The sequence below is a fragment of the Lissotriton helveticus genome, chromosome 3_1 (assembly GCF_964261635.1).
Source record: "Lissotriton helveticus chromosome 3_1, aLisHel1.1, whole genome shotgun sequence".
NCBI lineage: Eukaryota > Metazoa > Chordata > Amphibia > Caudata > Salamandridae > Lissotriton > Lissotriton helveticus.
The window spans coordinates 940,171,749-940,192,138 of record NC_136061.1 but is presented as its reverse complement, the minus strand read 5'-3'; the positions used below and the strand labels follow the sequence as shown (position 1 = coordinate 940,192,138).

Below are 20,390 nucleotides of genomic sequence, written 5' to 3'. Positions count from 1 at the left end.
TAGATGGATGTTAAAATGTAATCTGTTTTAAAGCTAAGGAACTCTTATGCAAACAGTTCCCAATCACCCTGTATGATTTTTTTCTAATGTGTACCCAGGGATGTTTCTGAATTGACTGGCTTTCCTGAGATGTTAGGGGGACGTGTGAAGACCCTCCACCCTGCTGTACATGCCGGTAAGAACCCATGTATGCTCTTTTGTGAAAGGGTGGGTAAGCAGTTTAGACTCATCAGAGGATAGTGTTGAGCATTTATTGCACACACAAGTCCGTAAACGAGACTCAATGAAGAAATCCGTTTCCAGTTTATAAACAAAAGATTTTCATATGAATTTACACAACTTCATCATAATTGGGTAATTATTTTTCGAGGTAATCAGTTTGTCACAATAAAATACTCTTCCACTGTGCTAATGTAATCCTATGGAGAATAAACATACGGCATAGGTTCTCTTAGCAACGACTTGCAGGACAGTTCTATATATAGGTGAAGAGGGGGCAAGGTCCAAGGCCGCACCAACTGGTCCCATCAGGTGGCACTGGGGCGCCAGGATGCACAGATGCGTATCTGCGTTGGGTGCCCTGTTCACTTCTATGGGAAACAGTCCTGTGGAACAGAGGCTGCGGATAGGGCCTGGGGGGCATGCCGGCTAAAGGGGGGGGGGGGGGAGGGAGGGCTCAGGTCTTGAAGGTCTTGGGACCGCAGGGACAGTCGGTACACTAAAACTGTGGCTGGGGGGGCTCGTGTGCAGTGGGGCTTTGTCCGGTGGGGTCGCACTGCTGAAGCCTTCTGCAGTTCTTGCTCCCTGCAGAAACAGGCTGCAGGTGGCAGACTGGGGGACTTGTCTGCCCAACCCAAATGGCGGGCTCCGCATTTGTGGGTCTCGTGACCCTGTTGGGACTACTGCTTCCCTCGGACTCAGGCTGTGGGGCTCGGATGCAGGGGTGCTTTGATGTGTCTAGTTGTGGCGGTCAGACTCACTCAGTGCCTTGGTGACCTGGTGATGAGGGGAAACTGGGCAGTAGGGTCACTCTGCTGGCCTGGTGGATCCTGGCATCCCTTGACAGTAGGTCTATCTATGTGCTGTTGGAGTCTGAATTGGACCATCAACAAGCCTTGGTTGCTGCAACTGCCTGGTACCCTGGGTATTGGTGCTGGGTGGCGTTTGTGGGTCATGACATCTCCAAACTTGGCAAGGAGATGGATCAAACCTTTTGGAGCATGGAGCCTTCGCCTGTCGTGCTGTTATTCGGTTGGCCCAATGGCCGGGAAGATGCTTTTCGGTGCCTGTAGTGCAGGGAAGTAGCTCCACTGCTCGAAGGGAGATCTTTCCCAGTTGAGGTGCTGGGCACTCCTCCAATGTGGTTTTTTTTTTTTTTTTTTTTTATTAATTGAAAAAAAAATGGAGGATTTACAGCTAGTGGCAAAGTTGGCCCCAGCAATGGTTTAAATGCAAGCAGTCTGGCAGGATTTTGTGCCAATCATGTGTGCTGGCCTTCAGTTTTCACTATCTTCGGTCCTTTCTTTTTAAGTCTCCATTAGTCACATCTGATTTTCTGGTGTCAAGGGGCCACCTACATACTCAATTTAGGATTGTTAAGGTGAGTGAGGAATAGTAGCCAACGAGCTATTTACCCCTAGGGTCACCATACCCACTAGATGCCCACTTCTGTGGGTAGGGGGCATCACCCTGTCCCAGAGTTCCTATGTCCACCTCATTCAAGATCGTGGAATCCTTTCTTTCATGTTCCCTTCAGGCTGACCACTCTGCAGGTGTGTCCAGCCTGACAGTGCAACGAACCTCCTGACAAATTTCAGGGGGCGGGGGGTGTCAAACTCTTCTGTGGTAGCAGGCTGGTCAAGGCCAGTCAGCCACCCTGCTAGACAACTTGTGGGGTTCAGGGGGTACTTCTAAGTTGCCCTCTGGACGCATGCATTAATACATTCATCACTGCGAGTATATTATCAAGTGTTTGATACCAAACGCCATATGAGTCAATAAAGCCATTATGTAGCTGAGCAACTTTTTTTGACCAGTGCCCAGTACATACCTTGAGACTGCTTCCCTTTTCACTTGCAATATCTAGTAATATAACTGGATCTCAACTGGGCATATCTGCTCATGCAGATATGTCCTCCTATAAAATATCATGTACCCTGCCCTAGGGCTTCAATGCCTGCTGTAGGGATGACTTCTATTAAATGCAGTCACTTTGACGTGGCGCATGAGTGTACCATGTCATGTTTTCACTCATGGTTTGCACCATGTCATGCAGCCTGTAATGGCAGTCTACATGGAATGTGTGTGTAGGTCCCTCAGGGTGGCATAAGATCTGCAGTCCTTTGGGACCCTCTTTAGTACCCATGCCCTAGGTATCATGGGTACCATTTACTAGGGACTCACAGGGGTGCTAAAGTCCTTGCCAATTGTGTTACAATTAGACATTTCCTTTTTTTTTAAGGAAATAACACCGGGAGGTCTGGTTAGTTAAAAACCAGCATCTAGTAGCTAAAATGGGGCCAAAAAGTGAGAGAGTGGGGGCTCTAATGCAGCATAAACTCAGTTTAATTGCCCTAAAGTACAGCATGCTAAAGTTAAAAGCCTATAGCCTGTACTTACCTATGATAAGCTTCATGTGTGGTAAATTATGCTTTCTAAGGGCTGTATACCTTGTGCTTGGTAACCTATATGCTAAAGACAGAGTGCACATTGTAAGCCGACCCCTTTATTCATTGAGAAAAGACATTATTCGATGTATACTTTCTTTAGAAAAACATGCAAGAGTGAAATATGTACTAGTTACTGTGAGCTGAATAATCTATTGTCATTGTTTATTAGGAATTCTTGCTCGTGACACACCAGAGGACCGAGCTGACCTTGATAAGCTTGGATTCAGCTATGTAAGGTAAGGCTGGAAAATACTTTGATGGACAATGTAGTAGTGACAACTGAAATAATCCAAAAGCCAGAATGGTAACCCTTGCCCAAGATCCACAGGACTCACCCCCCCCCCCCGTGAACCTTCTGTGAAGTGGAAAATGCGGTCTGTATAAAAAATGCTGGTGTCGCGGTAAAATTAATGGAAAAAAACTTTTAAAAATGTTAATACATACAGTAGCCCAGTCAGAGAAAAGGGTTTCAAGCGCTGCTTATAAAATATTTACCAAAAGCAATGCTTTTATGCCAGAGGTCTACAGTCTGTGAGGCGGGAATGAGTTCATCTCAATCAATGGTACCAGTAACTGGCCAAGAGGAGCATCAGGTCTGTATGTTTAGTGAAAAAAACAGCGGCAGGGGGCCACTCTTTATTATTCCATCAGTGATCTGATTTATTACTTATATCCTGGCTGAGAGTAGGTTTCATTGGAGGAGTGGGGTGTGGCCATGTGAATAACTCAAAGTCCCTTCCCAGTTTCCCATACAGGATCACACTGTGGGTAGTTTCACACCCTATGGAAGCAAGACTGCCCATTTCCTGTTATCATCCATATATTTGATTGCACTTTTTGAAAGGCATAGTGTAGTAAATGATGTAATGAGGCTAGTAAAGGAATATAAGGCATTTATTATGCACTACAGAGAATAACTAGTGTTCCCATCAGAAAGCAAGGAGCTAACTGACTGGAGAGAACACAGTGGAAAATGACATCAGGAAAATGGAATGTAAGATTTAAAGGGGTACAGCAAACATAAGTGCAGAGAATACAACACATAGCTGAACAAAATTATGTTTGGATTGTTAAACATGTTTTATTTTCCAATGTGGAAAAGTTTTTCATTCTGAGGGGCATGATGTCTCTTTTCACACAGAAGCGTTAGTTTGAAGACCACTTCATGCTAGTGAAATGAATGTGGCTCACTGACATGTTAGTTAGAACAAGTGCCAGGGACGTAATTTTGGGTTCGCCAGGTGCTGCAGCTGTGACCCCGGGCTGCCCCTTGCTACCCCTGGCACTACCTTGATACTCCCTAGCCGCGAAGGTGGCAATCGGCGCCAGGAACACAGTGGCAGCTCGTCCTTATGGACGTCAGTTGTGCTGCACTCTTTGTATTCTGTCAATTCTATTGCACAAATAGTGGATTTTCTATATAATATATTTTTCACGATTAGTGTTGTAAAAAATGGAGTTCATTTAGATAAAATATAACCCTCTCTGGCAGCTGAGGTTTGTAAAATTATTTTAAATGCATGTTGTGTTAATGGTTGCAGGTGACAGTGTTTATGTGAGTGAAAGTGAAGGTCAGCTACTCCAGGCATTTTAGTGAATTGACATGCATGACCAGTGTATGCTTTATCGTTTCAGTGAAAAGGTCAAATTCAAGGTTAATTATGGTTAACTACTCAGTCTCAATAAAAAGAGAGGGGTCCAACAATCCAAAGGGACAGGACACCACAAAGACGCTTAAGTCTAAGAAAAAATCCCTTTGGGATATTCTGTTAGCATACAGCTTTCACATCCAACACTTCAAAGCACATTCATACTCCAATATTCTTCAATATTTTTCAACATACACAGGGTTTTTCTTAGACTTAAGTAACTACTCAGAAGACCAGAATGGAGAAAAAATGCATACTTCCTGAATAAAAGTTAAGCTGACGTTAGAGTTACAAAATCCTAAATGTATAACCTTGCTCCATAAATGCTCTTCCCTTCTCTGCATTAGAGTACACCTCTGTCAATCCAAACTTAAACAAAGGGAGAACCCTCAGTGAAATCTCATGATTGAGCTTGCGACATGGTGAGGGGGATCGAGGTGATAGTTTCACTTTAAACGAGCAAAATATTTTTGTTCCCATATGCGTTCTTTTGTATTTCAGTGATGGGGACCAGTGCCTAACCAATCCCCCCCCCTTTTTTAACATTTTTTTGCAATTCCTCAATGTATTTGCTGTTGACTAGTCTGCTTTTGTATTGGCAAAGGTGTGACATTGTAGCTCATGGTTGTTTTGGTGTTTGTATGTTTTTTTTTGGGATACCTTTTCATTAATGAAGGAGGTAGATGGAAAGTGAATCTGGGACACGCTGACTGATATTTCCGTCTCTATTGTAAATTTCTCCTTCATCTCATCAACTCCACTTCCACATGGTGGGTGCCTCAAATTGATTCCAGCAGCAATTGGAGCACAACACTGCTTTTGAAGAGCACACACTGAATCTATCACCTGTTATTTGGAGTGTCTAAATTTCTGCTGTTGTGAGCCACTCAGCATATGACCCTAGGCACATCTTTGGATCTCACCTTCCATGACTTCCAACCAGGGGCTCCCCTCCTGATCTAGATCTGTTGGAGACTGGCATAAGTTCCTACAAGATGAGCAGAAGTATTTATTTAAAAGCAGTATGGATGGCAATAGAAGCCTAGCTTTCTAAAGGCATTAGTGACACTCATCGTACTACAGGAATCTTTGGCATCCATCAAATGATTTACCTGAAGCCCTGGGCTTTCCCAACTGTTTTAAGTCACCTTACCCATTGCTGTGACCTGAACCACTACCATAATCCTTAACCATTATTCTCAAGGAGACCATCTCTAGATTAGCACAGTGATCCAGTGTGCTAATCTACTATGGGATCTTATCCTGTATAAAGCAATTCTTATCATCTGACTTTACCATTCGTGTAAACCAGTTTCCTTCAGAAGGTATAGTACCAAGCTGATCGAACATTCTATTCTCAAAAGACCATCTGTTATCAACGGATTTCATTTCCGCCTTACCCCCACTAAATCCTTGATGGAGTAGTAACGGAACTACAGGAATACGTTGACTATAGTAAAGTATTACTAGACCTTCATTCGGGGTCCAATTGGTTAGAAGGACTGAACTTGCTCTGGTTTGTCAAAAGAACGCCGTATCACACAACACTTGAAGAGACAGTAGGGTTTTCTGATCCTCTGTGTCTGCAACTTATCCTATCTTTAACATTAACATTGCTATTCACACTGTTTCGTTTGTTTCCAGGCATTACCTAAAATGGATTACTTTTTTCTGCAATCCTCATCAAGTTTGCATACTAACCTCAAACACCCGTAGGAAAATGGGGTTCTGTTGACTTTTTGTCTGGTATCTGAAGCAACTTTGATTATGTAATGGGCCCTGTTAACCAGACCCCAGTGCTGGTATTCTTTCCCCTAAACTGTACCATTGTTTCTACAATTGGCATACCTCTCGCTCACATGTCCTTTGTAAAAGTGGTACAGAGGACATTGTGACCAGAGAGGTCTCTAAGGGCTGCAGATTGTATTATGCCACCCTAAGAGACCCCTCACCTAACACATTACCAATTCACACTGTGTTTAGGTGCAACTAAAACTGAAGAATCGACATGGCACACATCCCTTTGTTCCATTCCTACAAACCACTGCCTGTGGCATAGGCTGGCCACCCCTTTAGCAGGCCTCATAGCTGTAAGGCAGGATGCACTGTACCACAGGTGAGGGATTAGCTGCAGGAGCAATATGCCCCTACAGTATCTAATTCCATTCTCAGACCATGTATGGTTCAGTGAAGCTATACCGAGTACATGGGCTGGGAGATTGTCATTACGAATTCCACCGCTCCATGATGGCTTTAATGAATGCTATGAAGTTTCATATCAACCTTTTCAGCATAATAAGCACACACTGATGCCAGTGTGGGATTTGTTGTAAAATGCACTCCGAAGGCGTCTTAGAGATGCCCACTGAAAAAATGACCAACTCCCTGGTGTGCAGCTGACTGGTCTGCACCAGCCTGCCACTTCCAGACGAGTTTCTGACCTCCCTGAGGTGGGAGCCTTGTCCTCTTGTGGGTCAGAAAATCCTCCATATTGGATGGAAGGATTTTAGCCAATGGTCTTGGATTCAGTCTGCGTGTTTAACAGTCTCTTGCCCGAGTGTGTACAACACATGTTTAACACAGCTGTCTGATAAGCCTGACTGCTCGGCCACACTACCACAAAAGAGTAAGGTATTATCTACATTAACCTTTGTAAAGCCTCTGTGGATCCACTGGGATCTGCACACTATACCTTACTTGGTATTGTATATACAGAGCCAGCTTCCTACCCCCCACCCCCTTGCAGCGCCTCATACGGTGCTACCCCTATCTGACTGCAATTTGGTTCCCTTATTTCCACTTTAGATGAACACAAGGTTCCTTTTCACATGTACGGTAAAAGTGCAAATATACATCCACCTGGAAAATACGTGTGTTGATGTAATGCAGCTAATTGCAGAGTACACACCCAACACTGTATGGAAAGATTCCCATGTCTCCAAAGGGGTGTCATTTTTAATAATGTCTTATTTGAGAATCTCTGTGGAGAACCCTTTCAGTGTGCCCGGCACTTCTCCGGTGTTCACTTCCAATCGAGGCCACATCATTTTCTAGGTAAAAAGTGGGTGCTAACCATGAAAAGAGGCACTTTCTCACAATGCCTCGGACTACTAATTATCCTGCCTTTCCAGGTGACCAATGGGCTCTGCTCAGGGTGGATGGCATCCCTTCACTGCTGAGGGAAGCCAGATTTGCATACCAAAGGCGGCTGGATCTTTTTGAAGTTCCCTCCCTTGACCTCTAAATTGGCGTTCTACCTTGTTGGAGGGGGTGTAAACACCCTCTGCCGGAGAAGGCTTTGTTCCTGACCACCTGAGAGCTTTGGGTTCTCACCCGAAGGGGCAAGAAACTAGTCTGTGGTAGCAGGCTGGTCAGAACCAGTCAGCCAGCACACACGCCGATACGTTTTTTTCATGGGGGGTGGAGGACATCTAAGTTGCCCTCTGGATTAACGTATGAATACATCCATCACTGGAATCAGTGAGGGTTTATTAATGCAAGATGTTTGATACCAAACATCTTTGGTTTCAGTGAAGCCCTCATGTAGATAGGGAACTTATGTCCAGCACGTGTACTTTAATATTACTTCCCTGGTTACTTGTAATGTCTAATTGACTTAGACATCACAGGGGCACACCTGCAGATGTGTCCACACGTAGTATAGTGCACCCTGCCTTAGGGCTGTAAGGCCTGTTGTAGGGATGGCTTTCTTATACTGCAGGCATGGCACCCAGGGTTTTCATGTTCTGCACCAAGATGTGCAGCTTACAATGGCAGTCTGCATGAGTTAGGTGAAGGCTCCCTTAGTGTGCATAATACATGCTGCAGCCCTTAGGGACTCTCTAGTACACGTGCCCTAGGTAATCAGCTTCTTCCAGGCAAAAAGGGGGGGACCGTGTCAAAAAAGCACTTTTCACCCCACCAAGCACCTGATTCTGACAGCAGTGAACAATTGTATGAACTAGCAACTTTCCAAAAGGCCAGTTAGCCTTTTAAAGAGCCTGTTCTTTGGTGTTCCCAGAGTCTAATACTTTGTAGGCTTGGCCTTAATTCGTGGCATATTGGCAAAGCCAGTGGATCTGGATTTCACGGACCATGCATGCCCGACCAACTAGCTTTAACAATGCTTTTTTTATTCTGCTTTTGAATGCCATACCGTATATTTTTATTTTTAGTGTCTATGCTATGTGGAAACGCAACGTTTGTTACCGTGACCCGACTAGTTTGTGCACAGCTGTGGTGGTCTTCGCTTCATGTTTATAGCTGTGAAGACTGACTTTATCTTGGGGAAGAAATGCCCGTTTGTGCCACTGATGTCTCGTTTAGCAATTGGGGAAATTGATTCCTTGGTTCTTGGAGTGGGGGTGAGGCAGTAGTGTTCAAGTGACTAATCAATAGGCTTTTCTCTTATAGGGTCGTGGTTTGCAACCTTTACCCCTTTGTGAAGACTGTGGCTTCGCCAGAGGTGACTGTAGCAGAGGCGGTTGAACAAATTGACATAGGTAACTTTTAAGCTTGATGTGATTGCATGTCTGAAGCTCTATCAGTTGTTACTTGCGCACCTATGTCTGATTCTTTTACAGGTTTGCTAGTTTGCCAGAGGGTATGAGTTATTGAAGGGTAAGGAGTAATATGGAGTCTGGTGTTGACACTAGATTTATACCACTAAAAATGCACCAGTGTGCTAGTAAGTACCATATTTTTGTTATTCGAAAAGATCAGCATTATTTTCTACAGAGATGATCTCCACTTCCCTAAAATGAGGCTTACTTTAGAACACTTTTTCACGTGTAAGTAAATCCGTTTTTATTTTGCTGGTTTATAGATAATTGATTACTTTGAAGGAACCTCCTGGACCTTGCATCTTTTAATTGCCTACACCTCCGCTACTGTTGTGGTGTATCAAGAATGCCCGTGTTAGCATGGATGGATGGATGACTGGCAAAGGCCACATGCACTTTTAGATTGTCTGCAACAATATGGCATCTGCCGCAAGCTGTCTTTAGTTTCTTTGTATAGTCCTTCTCTGCCCCCTGGTGTGTTCTATACTTGAATGTTTGTTATAGTTCTGTTTCAGTTTGTGGCGTTTTGGGGGCTGGTTTGGCTTTGTCTTGTGGGAAGCCATTTTCTTCCCTAGTGGAAACGTGTTCTAGACTTTCCAGCCGCAGCCCTAGTTGTGCTAGAAAAGTGGTTGTGGTATTTTTGGGGAACATCTTTCTGTGATCGTGACCCTTACAAAACCGTGCAGCTGGAAGTCAAAGGAATGGAGGGGTCCATCTGTTATGACAGCTATTGGAAACTGACAAACCTTATTTTGAGAGTTTTATATAGCGCGAACAAGATCTTTGCAGATAACAGAGCGCTTTACACAGGCAGGTGGAAGGGTAAGGGAACAAGAGGGCATAGTAGGGAGGTAGATCAAGTTCATGTACATAGCAAAAAAAAAAGAAAAATTACGTAAAGTATGAGGTAGCACGGCCTGGTTGGAGCGTAGGCCATCAAAATGAGGGAGCAAGGATCTAAGCACTTTAGACTAAAAGTCCATACACACGTACATAGGAATATATAGGCTATATCATAACAGAATACAGATAATACTGTTCGCAATGTAGATCACACGAGTTGGTCAAGTGTATTTAGCCATAAGGATACTTTTGACTTCTTTCTTAAAAAGAAGGGAGGAAGAGATGAGCCTCGTTTCAGGAGGAAGTGCGTTCCAGATCCTGGGCACCATTCCAGAGAAGGAGCGTTTGTAAGTTTTTTCCTTCCGGAATCTTCGCGGTTTCAACAGAAGATTTTGTGCTCCTGGTAGCTCTGGACCCACCGGACATTGTCAACTTATGAGTGAGGTAGCTGGGTGATTTCAGGTGTATAGCCTTGTGCGTCATGCAGGCAATTTTCAGCTGTATTCTGGCTTCAAGAGGCAGCCAGTTCAAGGATTTGAAGTCAGGGGAGATATGCGAGTGCTTTTTTGATCCAGTGATGAGTCTTGCAGCCGCATTTAGTGATGCTCTGAGGGGCGCAGTTGTCGTTAGGGGGAGGCCACAGAGGGCCACGCTGCCGTAGTCTATGCGAGGGATGACTAGAGCTTGTACTGCTCTTTGGAAGTCTTTTGCTGGGAGGAAGGGTTTCAGTTTCCTCAAGGTATCTATTTGGAAGTTCGCCCCCTTAGTAGCCTTGCTGATATGCTGCTGCATGTTGAGGTTGGTGTCGAGTGTTATGCCTAGGGATTTTGCTGAGTCCACGATGGTCGGTTGGACATTGAGTGCTGTTAGGTGCTTAAGCCATGTTTGTGCGGAAGATATTTTCGTGGGAGATGAGATTAGGAGGAACTCAGTCTTCATAGCATTGAGTTTGAGGTGGTTGTCAGCCAGCCAAGATTGGGTGCTTCTGATCGTTGAATTCAGACTCAGGATGTCTTTGGGGGATTGTAACTTGAGATATATTTGCGTGTCATCAGCGTACATGTGAAAGTGTACATTGGATGCTTATAACAGAGTGGTGAGAGGTTCCATAACAAGGTTAAACAGAGTAGGGGATAGGCAGGAACCTTGCAGGACACCTAACGATACCGGTACTGGGAAGACATCAGGTTTTTGCTCTTAAATTTTTGAGACCTGTTGTGTAGAAAGGAAGTGAACCAACTAAGCACAGACCCAGAGAAGCCCATTCTTGTCTTAAGGAGTTCGAGTAAGTTCTCATGTTTCACTGTGTCGAATGCTGAAGAGAGATCAAGAAGGATGAGGAGGCAGGTATCATTTTGATCTAAGATTTGGATGGCGTCGTCAATTATGTGAGTCATCGCGGTTTCAGTACTGTGCCCTGCTCGGAAGCCTGATTGGTGTGGGTTGAGGAGATCAAACTGTTCTATGTGCTTTGTCATTTGTAGTTGGACGCATTTTTCTAAAAGTTTGGCGAGAGTGGGAATGTTGGTAATCGGACGGTAGTTGTTTAGGTCCGTGGGGTCGGCAGTTGGTTTCTTCAATAAAGGTGAAACTTGTCCAACTTTGAGGGAGTCCGGGATGGTTCCTTGTTGTAGTGAGCTATTGATAATTTTAGTCCAGAGTGGGAGTAGCAATGGGATGAAGTCTTTTACGGCGTTAGCAGGCAGAGGGTCAGTAAGGTGATTGGATGGTTTTAGGGTGCTGAGTATTCTGTCAATTTCTTCTTCAGAGTAGGTGTCAAAAGATGCCCATGTCGCATTGTTTTTTAGTTTATTTTTGGTGTTGAGCAGTTGGGTATTGAGTAGAGGCTTGCGTCATTGAGGAGGTCGTTCCTTATATTGTCAGTTTTTTTTTGTTAAAGCTGAGAAATCTTCACAGGAAGGAGTAGTGCTCATGATGTCGACAGCTGGGAGTTGTTCCTTAGATTGAGATCGGATTAGCTCGAACAATTTACTTGGACGGTTTTTCGCTTGGTCTAGCTGCATTCTGAAGAACTCTGACTTTGAGCGTTTTATTTTCCTGAAGTATGCATTTCTCTTTTTCCTCAGTTTTGAGATGCAATGTCGAGGGAACTGCTCTCCAGGTGCGCTCTGCCGTTCGCATAGCCCGTCTCTCTTCATTGAGACTCCCGTTGTACCAGGGGTTGGATATCTTAGTGGGTACTCTTTTCAGTTGCATTGGAGCGGCCTCATTGATTATTGAGGCCATGGAGTTGAGATAGTGGTCAGTTAGGTCCTGGACGTCAGTGGCGTCGGTGGGGGAGAGTAGGATATTGCAGCTGTTGGGGGGGGTAGAGAACCTTGTGTCTCATTATCCTGTGTGAATCTTTGAGTTGGCTAAGCCATGAAATAAATATGCAGATTTTTATTTTTTTTGGTAGGTTTGGGCGAAAAACACCACTGACTCTACATATTTGTAGTAATTTGATTTGGTAGCCAGGTACTATCAACGTATACAAACATATAACATTCCAATAAAATATATCAGAGTGCATATTAAACCTTCCAGCACAGTTCAATTTCCCTGTTTTTAGCAGCAAATAGTGGCTTATCAAGGTTCTTTCTCTTCCGTTATTAGCACAACATATTCTTTAAAGGAGTGCACGTTCTTCCCAGTACTGCCACTTTGTGCTAGCTATGGCCATTCTTTGATTAGATTGTCTGCTTGACCTAATGCCACGGTACTGACATCATTGGTCTAGCTGCATCTGTACAGTACCATAGCTGGCATAACTTATGTCCAGGTGCCCGTGTTGTAGATCGGGTGCATCCTCGTATGCCCAGCCTCTTCCAGCACAGATCCTCTTTCTTCATAGTGGCATTTGTTTTGAGCGGTCGAGCTGGAATGGCCCTTGTAAACAGCATCCGTACCCTCATGCCTACCACTGGGATTGAAATGTCTTCAAGAAGTGACCAATATCCACAGTGCTTTGCATCAAACTTGCATAGCATATATCTGGAATCACATTTGAACATAAAATGGTATAAAAAGATTGTGGAAGCTCAAGTTTATCATCCTGACCTCTCCTGATGAGATTAGAGCTCCACTTTCACTCCCCTCCCAAAAAGAGGATGCCACTTTAAGTAGTCTGCCAGGGTTAACAGTCCGATCAAATACAGGAGTTGACAATTCGGTTTAGCAATCTATTTCCAGGGTGAAAATCAATCAGAAGGGGCAATTCTAATCTCCCCAGTTTAACGTCCATCCATCCATTCATTCAGTCTGCCTTCTACAGACTTATTCCTGTGTCCGGGGATGGCAACATGAATGTCACAAACACTTGGACTTGAAACCAATGTAGTGCTCATGTTAACACAGACCAACAATTTCAAATCTATTTACCATTGGTGGCCTCACTACAACAAACAGCAGTAATTTTGCCACTTGCTGATGTCCACATTTGCTGAGATTATTATTTTTTTTTTTACATTGCCGTCCTTTTCTGCAGCAGGCCCCAAGTAGTTTAATCTCATTAACCATTTGATAATTTGAAATGAGTTTGTCCATCATCAAACAAAAGCACCATTCAGACGTATGAGGTAGCTTAGAAAACGCCACCATTTCAAAATAAATACCTCCTGTTTACTTTAACTTGATGGTTACAAACCTGATCTTCCATTGAAACTCTATTAGATCTGACTGGCATAAATTCGTGATTTGACACCAGTGCTTTATTATATCCGAAGTCTGGGTAGGAATCTGCTCTTAGCGTAGTGATTTGAAAGGAAACCCTTCATTTGGAGTTGTGTGGTCAATTGACTTCCTACAGCTGTCCTTCTCAAACCGTGTTCTGCTTATTAGCAACTTTGTAGGTTTGAGTATTCTTGAATAATTCATAGGGTGGTATGCAAGAGTTGCTGTACACTTTAAGGGTCTTAAACATTTGTGTTATGTGTCTGACTTGGTGTGTCAATTCAAATTGGGCAAATCCATGCTGTAAACCTAGCAGCCTGTATGGAAAGCTGCTTCTAACTTTAAATAGTGACCCATGTACTCAATTACTTTTTTCCTCTGTTAAAGGTGGTGTAACGCTCTTGCGAGCAGCTGCTAAAAACCATGCCCGTGTCACTGTGGTTTGTGATCCATTGGACTATGACTCTGTTGCAGATGAGATGGAGAGAGCCGATCCAAGGAACACCACCATGGAAAGGAGGCGCCAACTAGCTTTAAAGGTAAAGTATTAGAATTGCTTCACTCAGCCATATTCTGTACAAATACCACCATTTGGTAAGCAGAGCAGGCTTATCGGTGCACAGACAAATAGTGCTGAATATGCTGTCCAGCTGCACTTTTGGCGGAGCCTCTTCTCCTTAAAGCTTGCTATTCTTAGCCCTTGATTGCACTTTAGGTGTCATGCCAGACTGTAGTTCTGAGGGCTGGCTTGCCTTATTGCAGTAGAGAGACGCCGATCATTGAAAGATCTTGCCACTCTACGCCCTCTTCTCTATTGGGCTCGTCTGTGGCGTACACCCGAGTTATCCAAATACGCCGACGGCCTAAGAGAAGTGATGCATCTTGAGTGATCCCACAAGATTAGATGGCTCTCAAACATTTAAGTTCCTCATAGCATTGGGCCTCGGAGAAGCCTGGGATTCAGGGTCCCCATTGAACAAAACAGCCGTCAAAAATGCCTACTGGGCTTGGGTTGACAGTCGGGAGACTAGAAACCATGGCCTAGGTAAGTTGACTGATGAATTTCTCTTGCATAAGCAGGCCCCAAGCCTAGAACGCTACCTAGATTTTATTCAGAAACCAAGAGACCGAGCACTCTACATCCAGTTCAGTTCAGATTGGGTGCACTTCCAGTTCGTGAACACACCAGTAGCTGGAAACCTCCCTACCGGACGCACCCGCTTTGCCCACACTGCGATGGAGTGGTCGCAAGTGTCCCGCACCTGGTCTTTGCATGTGCGGCTTATACTAAGCTAAGGGAAAAATGGTTGAATCCTGTTTGTCAACTAGGAACAAGGAATCACCGTGAAGCGCTGAGAATTCTACGATCAGACACTAATACCACTCTGGCAAAATTTCTTAGTTGGGCATGGGCGATTAGATTGAAGAAGTTAGGCTCCGAAAGAAGCCCCTTTTAAAATTTTGTATTACTCTGTCTCAAAGCTGAGTTAGTTTAATCTATTTTTTAAAAAAAGGTCTATTGTGGACCCTTTCCCTGAAGAATTGTTATGCATTGTCTGTATAATTAAGTATGTGAGACATGGAGAAGGGAAAAGGAAAAGCTGTTTTACTTTGTGTTTTTTTTTTTATCTCCCGTTAATATGGTATCCGTGTCCTAAGCATTTTTATATTTGGACCCTTTTTTTATAAAATGTTAAATGCTTTATACTCGTATCGAAATAAAGCTTTGATTAGTAGAGGATATGTTAAAATTCGGCCCTGATTTATTTTTTTCCTTCTCTGAAAAAGGTGAGCTTTCAAACAAAGACCTTCAGAGGGTACGGGTACTCTACTTTATCTTCGAGCCCTGTTATTTACCACATGTTAATATGTATTGTTTACCTCTCTGGTTCACACCCAAATCTCCCGCTTAAAACTTGCCTCGTTTGGTCATTGATGTGCACATATGTTCGTGGGAAATAAACCAACTCCTAAATGGGTTTCTTCATGTTAAATCTTGCAGTATGTATCGCATGACTGTCCTTGATACGGCATTTTCACACTCCATGCTGTCTTGGGTGGTGGTTGACTGGCTGCTTTTTTAGGTCTCGCCTGAGCCAGCGCATGCGCTGGATTGGCGCGACATTTAGTGCGTGGGCTTTAGAAATCCGACCACATGCGTTTTTTCTTGTGGCCTAAAGCTTGCGGTTACGCACGCTGCCAGCTTTCAGTGTGCGATCAGGTGCCATCTGGCTTTCCTCTCGCTTGCTCTGCCCCTCCCCCACCACAGAGTGCATCTCGCGGCCAAGTGTCTTGCTTAACCGCAGTCTAAACTTCTCCTTTGATGTCAAGTGTTTCCTGTCTGTTACAACTGGAGGTGGGGCCCGAAGTATCGCTATCCCTGTTCTGCCGAAGACATGGATTATTTATGGTGGCCATTGTGCACAGACTTTACATAGACAAGCTGTGGGTTTTACCGGCGCCCACCCGCATCACACCGTGTTGCTCCTTGTGGTGTGCTCAATCCCAGCCCTGCCTGCTTTCTTGACTGTACTAGGGAAGGCATAGGAAGGGCACATTTTTCTGTTGCCTCTTCTTACGGTTACAGTCTAGTTGTCTTCATGTTATATTCACACAGCCCATCCAGCTCTCGAAGTGGTCGCTCTCGCATTAGAATAAGCAGCTGATCCAAGCTTTTTGCATGCCAAGTAACATGACACCTTTGCTGCTACTAAACTTGAACAGAAACAAAGCGTAACTAGGTTCCTTGAAACATAAAACCTGAGCTTTGGAGCACTGTGCTCATTGTACGCAGTTAATTGTATTCCTCCACATACGAAATAGCTGTCTGCTGATTCACAAAGAATTTTGTGCGACTATATTTATTTGAGCCTGGAAGTTAAGCTCGCATTCGCCGCAGGTTTGCCATCTTTCCATTTGTACAGCTCTTCGTACCCTTCACATGAAGGACTGCCTTTTTAGCAGGTAGTAATACAGTACGTAGTTTTTTTGTTTCTATATACCAGGACTGAGCAGCAAGTGAGGGTAACGTCATAGCAGAAATGCATAGGCTGGCGTAAATTTCATAAGGTCAAAGGTGACCTGTCTTATTACTAACTGTGTGTAGTAATTGTGCGATGCAGTGGAATGGCAGCGTGTGATAGGTAGTTTTAGGTCTGGCGTAAGTCAATCTTTTGATTGCACTGATATTTTAATGTGCTTACTTATACGCATTTCAGAATGCACTCTTCAATTGGTTTGTTATGGTCTCATACCGCCTACCCTGTACATTATACAGTATAAACCATGGGGCTTGGTCTGCCCACTTATGTCACTGGCTAACTTCATTGTGAGCAACTTCATTTCACCTGCACGAGCCCTTTGCAAACTGAGCCGTTCACTAGTACTACTGTGGAACACCAATGACAGATCGCCCACCTATTTGCAGACTGTGGTAGGGGCGCAGACTACCAGCACAGGAACACCGTGACACCGCCGGCATCACGCATCCTCGCCTGCTGTTCCCCAATCTCCGGATACGAAAACAGAGCGTCCATAGCGATTGCACCCATGACAGACAAGATCTGCTCTTTTCTCGTTGTCTGTCCAGCTGTTATGCGCCATCTGGCTTTCCTCTCGCTTGTTCTCCCAAGCGCCTCGCTCTGCCCCTCCTCACCACAGTCTTGTAAGGAACTACAGGAGTGTGACCTGTAAACCAAGTTGGAATTGGGATTGATAATCAGAATAAACCAACAATATCTCAACTGGACTTATAAAAAGACAATTAAGCATGTATGCATAAAGCATTACAGAAACAAGGAGACTCGATTTTTTTTTTTTTCAGGCGTGCTCATGGCATCATATAAAAAGTACAAAATTAAAGAGGTACAGTTGTAGCAGCACTGTGTAAATAAATAACCATACAACCCGAATTGCACTTGGTGCTAAGCATGTGCAGGTGACACAACGGTGGCGACGCAAGTGACAATTGTGTTCAGCATATAAGGCGCAAAGTGACTGGTGCATGAATCTGTACAGTGAATAACAAAAAACAATGTGGCTTCAGGTAATTTATAAAGATGCATTTTCCAGGATTGCGCTGGACTGTCGACGAAGTTTCGATCCTCTTTGTTTGGGATCCTCTTTGTTTGGGATCATCTTCAGGACCTGGTTGTGATAAGGAAGCGGTGCTGTACAGGAAGGGAAAGGGTCATTAGTGGTCGGCGGGGTGGGGGGGATAGGGAACGCTAGGGACAGATGTGGAGGCATGTAAGGAGGAAGTCACGGAGGTCAGTCGGAGGGGGGGATAGATCAAGAACAGCAGTAATGTGTAAAGGGGACAGCAGGAGAGATGCAGGTACCTGGTGTACTTAAAACATCAAAGTTATGGCGAGGATGGACTGGTGTGATGGCGGAAGAAGGAAATACGAGCATCCATTGTGATGGTGACAAAATCGGCAGGTGGCAATGTGTGGAAATAGCCCTATGGTAGAGAAGTGGCCGGCTGGGCTACTCTCTGGTGGCGTGCTGAGCCGAGTAAGGGGGGCGGGGGGGGGGGCACTGAGCGGGAGAGCACAGGCCAGTGAGGCCGCACACAAAATCCAGAAATGGAACGTGCCCGAGGCGTTAGAGTCCGGGGGAGGAGGGTTTCCAGGCGTTACTAGTGCTGTGCTTCACGCCCCTCTGCCTGCATTACTAGTGGGCTCCCCTATATGCTTGTGATTAAGTCCTGTCTGCTCCAGAGGCGCATCATTACTTAAGAAACTGCACCGAACAGGTTGAGGCACTAAATTGTTTTGGTCTGCAAAGAAACAAATGTATACCAGTGGCACAAATGTTCGCAGGGCAAGAGACTCCATTTTATAATTTAGTCCAGTAGTATGCCAGTTGTATAATACTGATGTTTCTGCTCTTTTTGGACCGACAAATCCATGAGTCTTCTACAGGACAACTGAATTTCCAGCATCTTAGATAACTGCAAAGGCGAGAAACAAAGATCGTATAGCAGCTGAGAATGACCATAAGGGGGGCAAAAATGTCCATTAATCCTGTGGTGACTTATGAAATATACTTCATACAGCCCGAGGGTTCAAAAGTTCGTCGGTGAAGAGATGAGCAGTGGCATAGCCAATCGGTCTCGCCTTTCTGACCTTATAAGTGTTTAGTCATGCAACAGTTGATGTTGTTGCACCAAGGATATTGTGCTGCATAACTAAATACTAAGGGTTCCAAAAGCGAGACCTATTGGCTATGCCAATGCTTGGGTTTTTTTGGTTGTCAGAAATCTGGATATGGCACATCTAGGTCTATTTGCACGCTACATTGCTGTGATCTTGTGCTAGTGTTTTGTACATTGTATTTTATGTGACATTGTAATGTATCATATGAACACTTGTATTGCTCGTTTATTATGAGCATATCTAGGGGTCCTGTCGTGCTGAAATAAAGCATTTCATATGTGCCCATGTAGACTAAGCATTATTTAAGACCAGTTTATACAAAGGACTTGGCTGCAAAGCTTGGAACTACTGTGACCGTTCAAAACTGGTTTGTGTAACTGTTTGTGCTTTCTGTTGTTGTAAATGAGGCTTAAGAATAAAGTTGAAAGCAGCTATGCAGCCTAGATACTCCAATGCCAAATACAGATGTTTTATTGGATCAAGTTATATGATTAAAGTAACTGAGGTGACTAGTGACTGTTTTTCTTCCATTTTCATTGGCCAAGTCCGGTTGTGTCAATTTAAGTGGGCAAGAAGAGTGTTTGGCTAGAACTTGCTGACTTAAGCCAGGAGCCATCCGAAGCAATTTGATCTACATAGTGTGATATTGCCCTTTTTGTACGGCTTGTTGCTGTGCACAAGGTTTCTGATTCCTGCTTTTAAACTCCATAACAATATGAAGACATGAAGGATATTCGGACATTGCATGTCACGCTGCTGGGAATAAATAGAAATACATTAACCTGATATGGTAACCAAGGAGTAAATAAGACAATGTAATTTGTTGGATCCGCCTGTAAGAAAATGGCAAAATACTGAATTTTGAATCTGTATAATGGACTTCATTCATATAGACAGAACGAAAGTAAAGGCTGTATTGAAGGCTAGATTAAGATTTATGTATTATATTTTATATATATATATATATATATAATATATGTATGATCTTACAACGAACTCCGTTGTAACGCATGCCTTTACCACGCATGCGTTACAACGGAATACTATTTTCACGCTTTTCCTTCTCCACGTTTTTTCCGTGGTGACGTCATAAATGGGAAAAAAACGGCCGTTTCCTTCCCCTGCGCCGCCGATTTCCTGCACATCTCCTCTAAAGGTTAGTGGTTTATTTTTGGGGGGGGCAAGCCCCCCCAACCCCCCCTTTTTAATTTTTACCCTTTACCACACATGCCTTTACTACGTACATCGTAGTAAAAGTATGCGTGGTAAAAGCTGTCGTTGTAACCACGCATGCGTTGTAATGCATGCGTGGTTATGGTTTTCGTTGAAACGGCCTCGTTGTAATGGCCGTTTCCCTTATCTATGCTACCGTTTTCCAGTAATTGATGGATGCCAGCTAAAATTGAATTACCTGAATATGCTGCATTTTGAGACTCATCCTGCAGTGTCTGACAGAAGTTGTTTTCAAGGACATGTAGTCCAATAATCCAGAAACTACAAGGCCGGGAATTGTCATGCAACCTGCTAGTCCGTGTTGTGCAAAAGACTGAAGAAAGCCTTTTTTTTTTTTTTTTTTTTTTTATATTTATTTATTTATATATATATATATATATATATATATATATATATATATATATATATATATATATATATATAGAAAACCGGCTAGACAATCCGGTTTCTAATTTCTTTCCATACACAATACCACTCACGTGACAAGTTTCCCTTTTTCTGACTGAAGTCTTCTGATCGTGTTTTTCAAACCAGAAAAGATTTATGCCATTAGTTCATAAAACTTACTGTCGTGCTGGGTATAGTCAGCCGGTAAGGACTAGC

The 20,390-nt window shown here is 43.8% G+C and overlaps 1 protein-coding gene across 1 annotated transcript in view; it reads left to right on the top strand.

Moving 5' to 3' along the window:
• ATIC (5-aminoimidazole-4-carboxamide ribonucleotide formyltransferase/IMP cyclohydrolase) overlaps positions 1–20,390 on the top strand; it is a 110,794-nt gene that overhangs the window by 8,112 nt on the left and 82,292 nt on the right. Inside the window, exons 3-6 of the mRNA XM_078681300.1 lie at positions 99–175; positions 2,839–2,905; positions 8,732–8,820; positions 13,783–13,934. Of these exons, the coding sequence (XP_078537426.1) occupies positions 99–175; positions 2,839–2,905; positions 8,732–8,820; positions 13,783–13,934 (385 nt within the window). The remainder of the gene's footprint in view (positions 1–98; positions 176–2,838; positions 2,906–8,731; positions 8,821–13,782; positions 13,935–20,390) is intronic.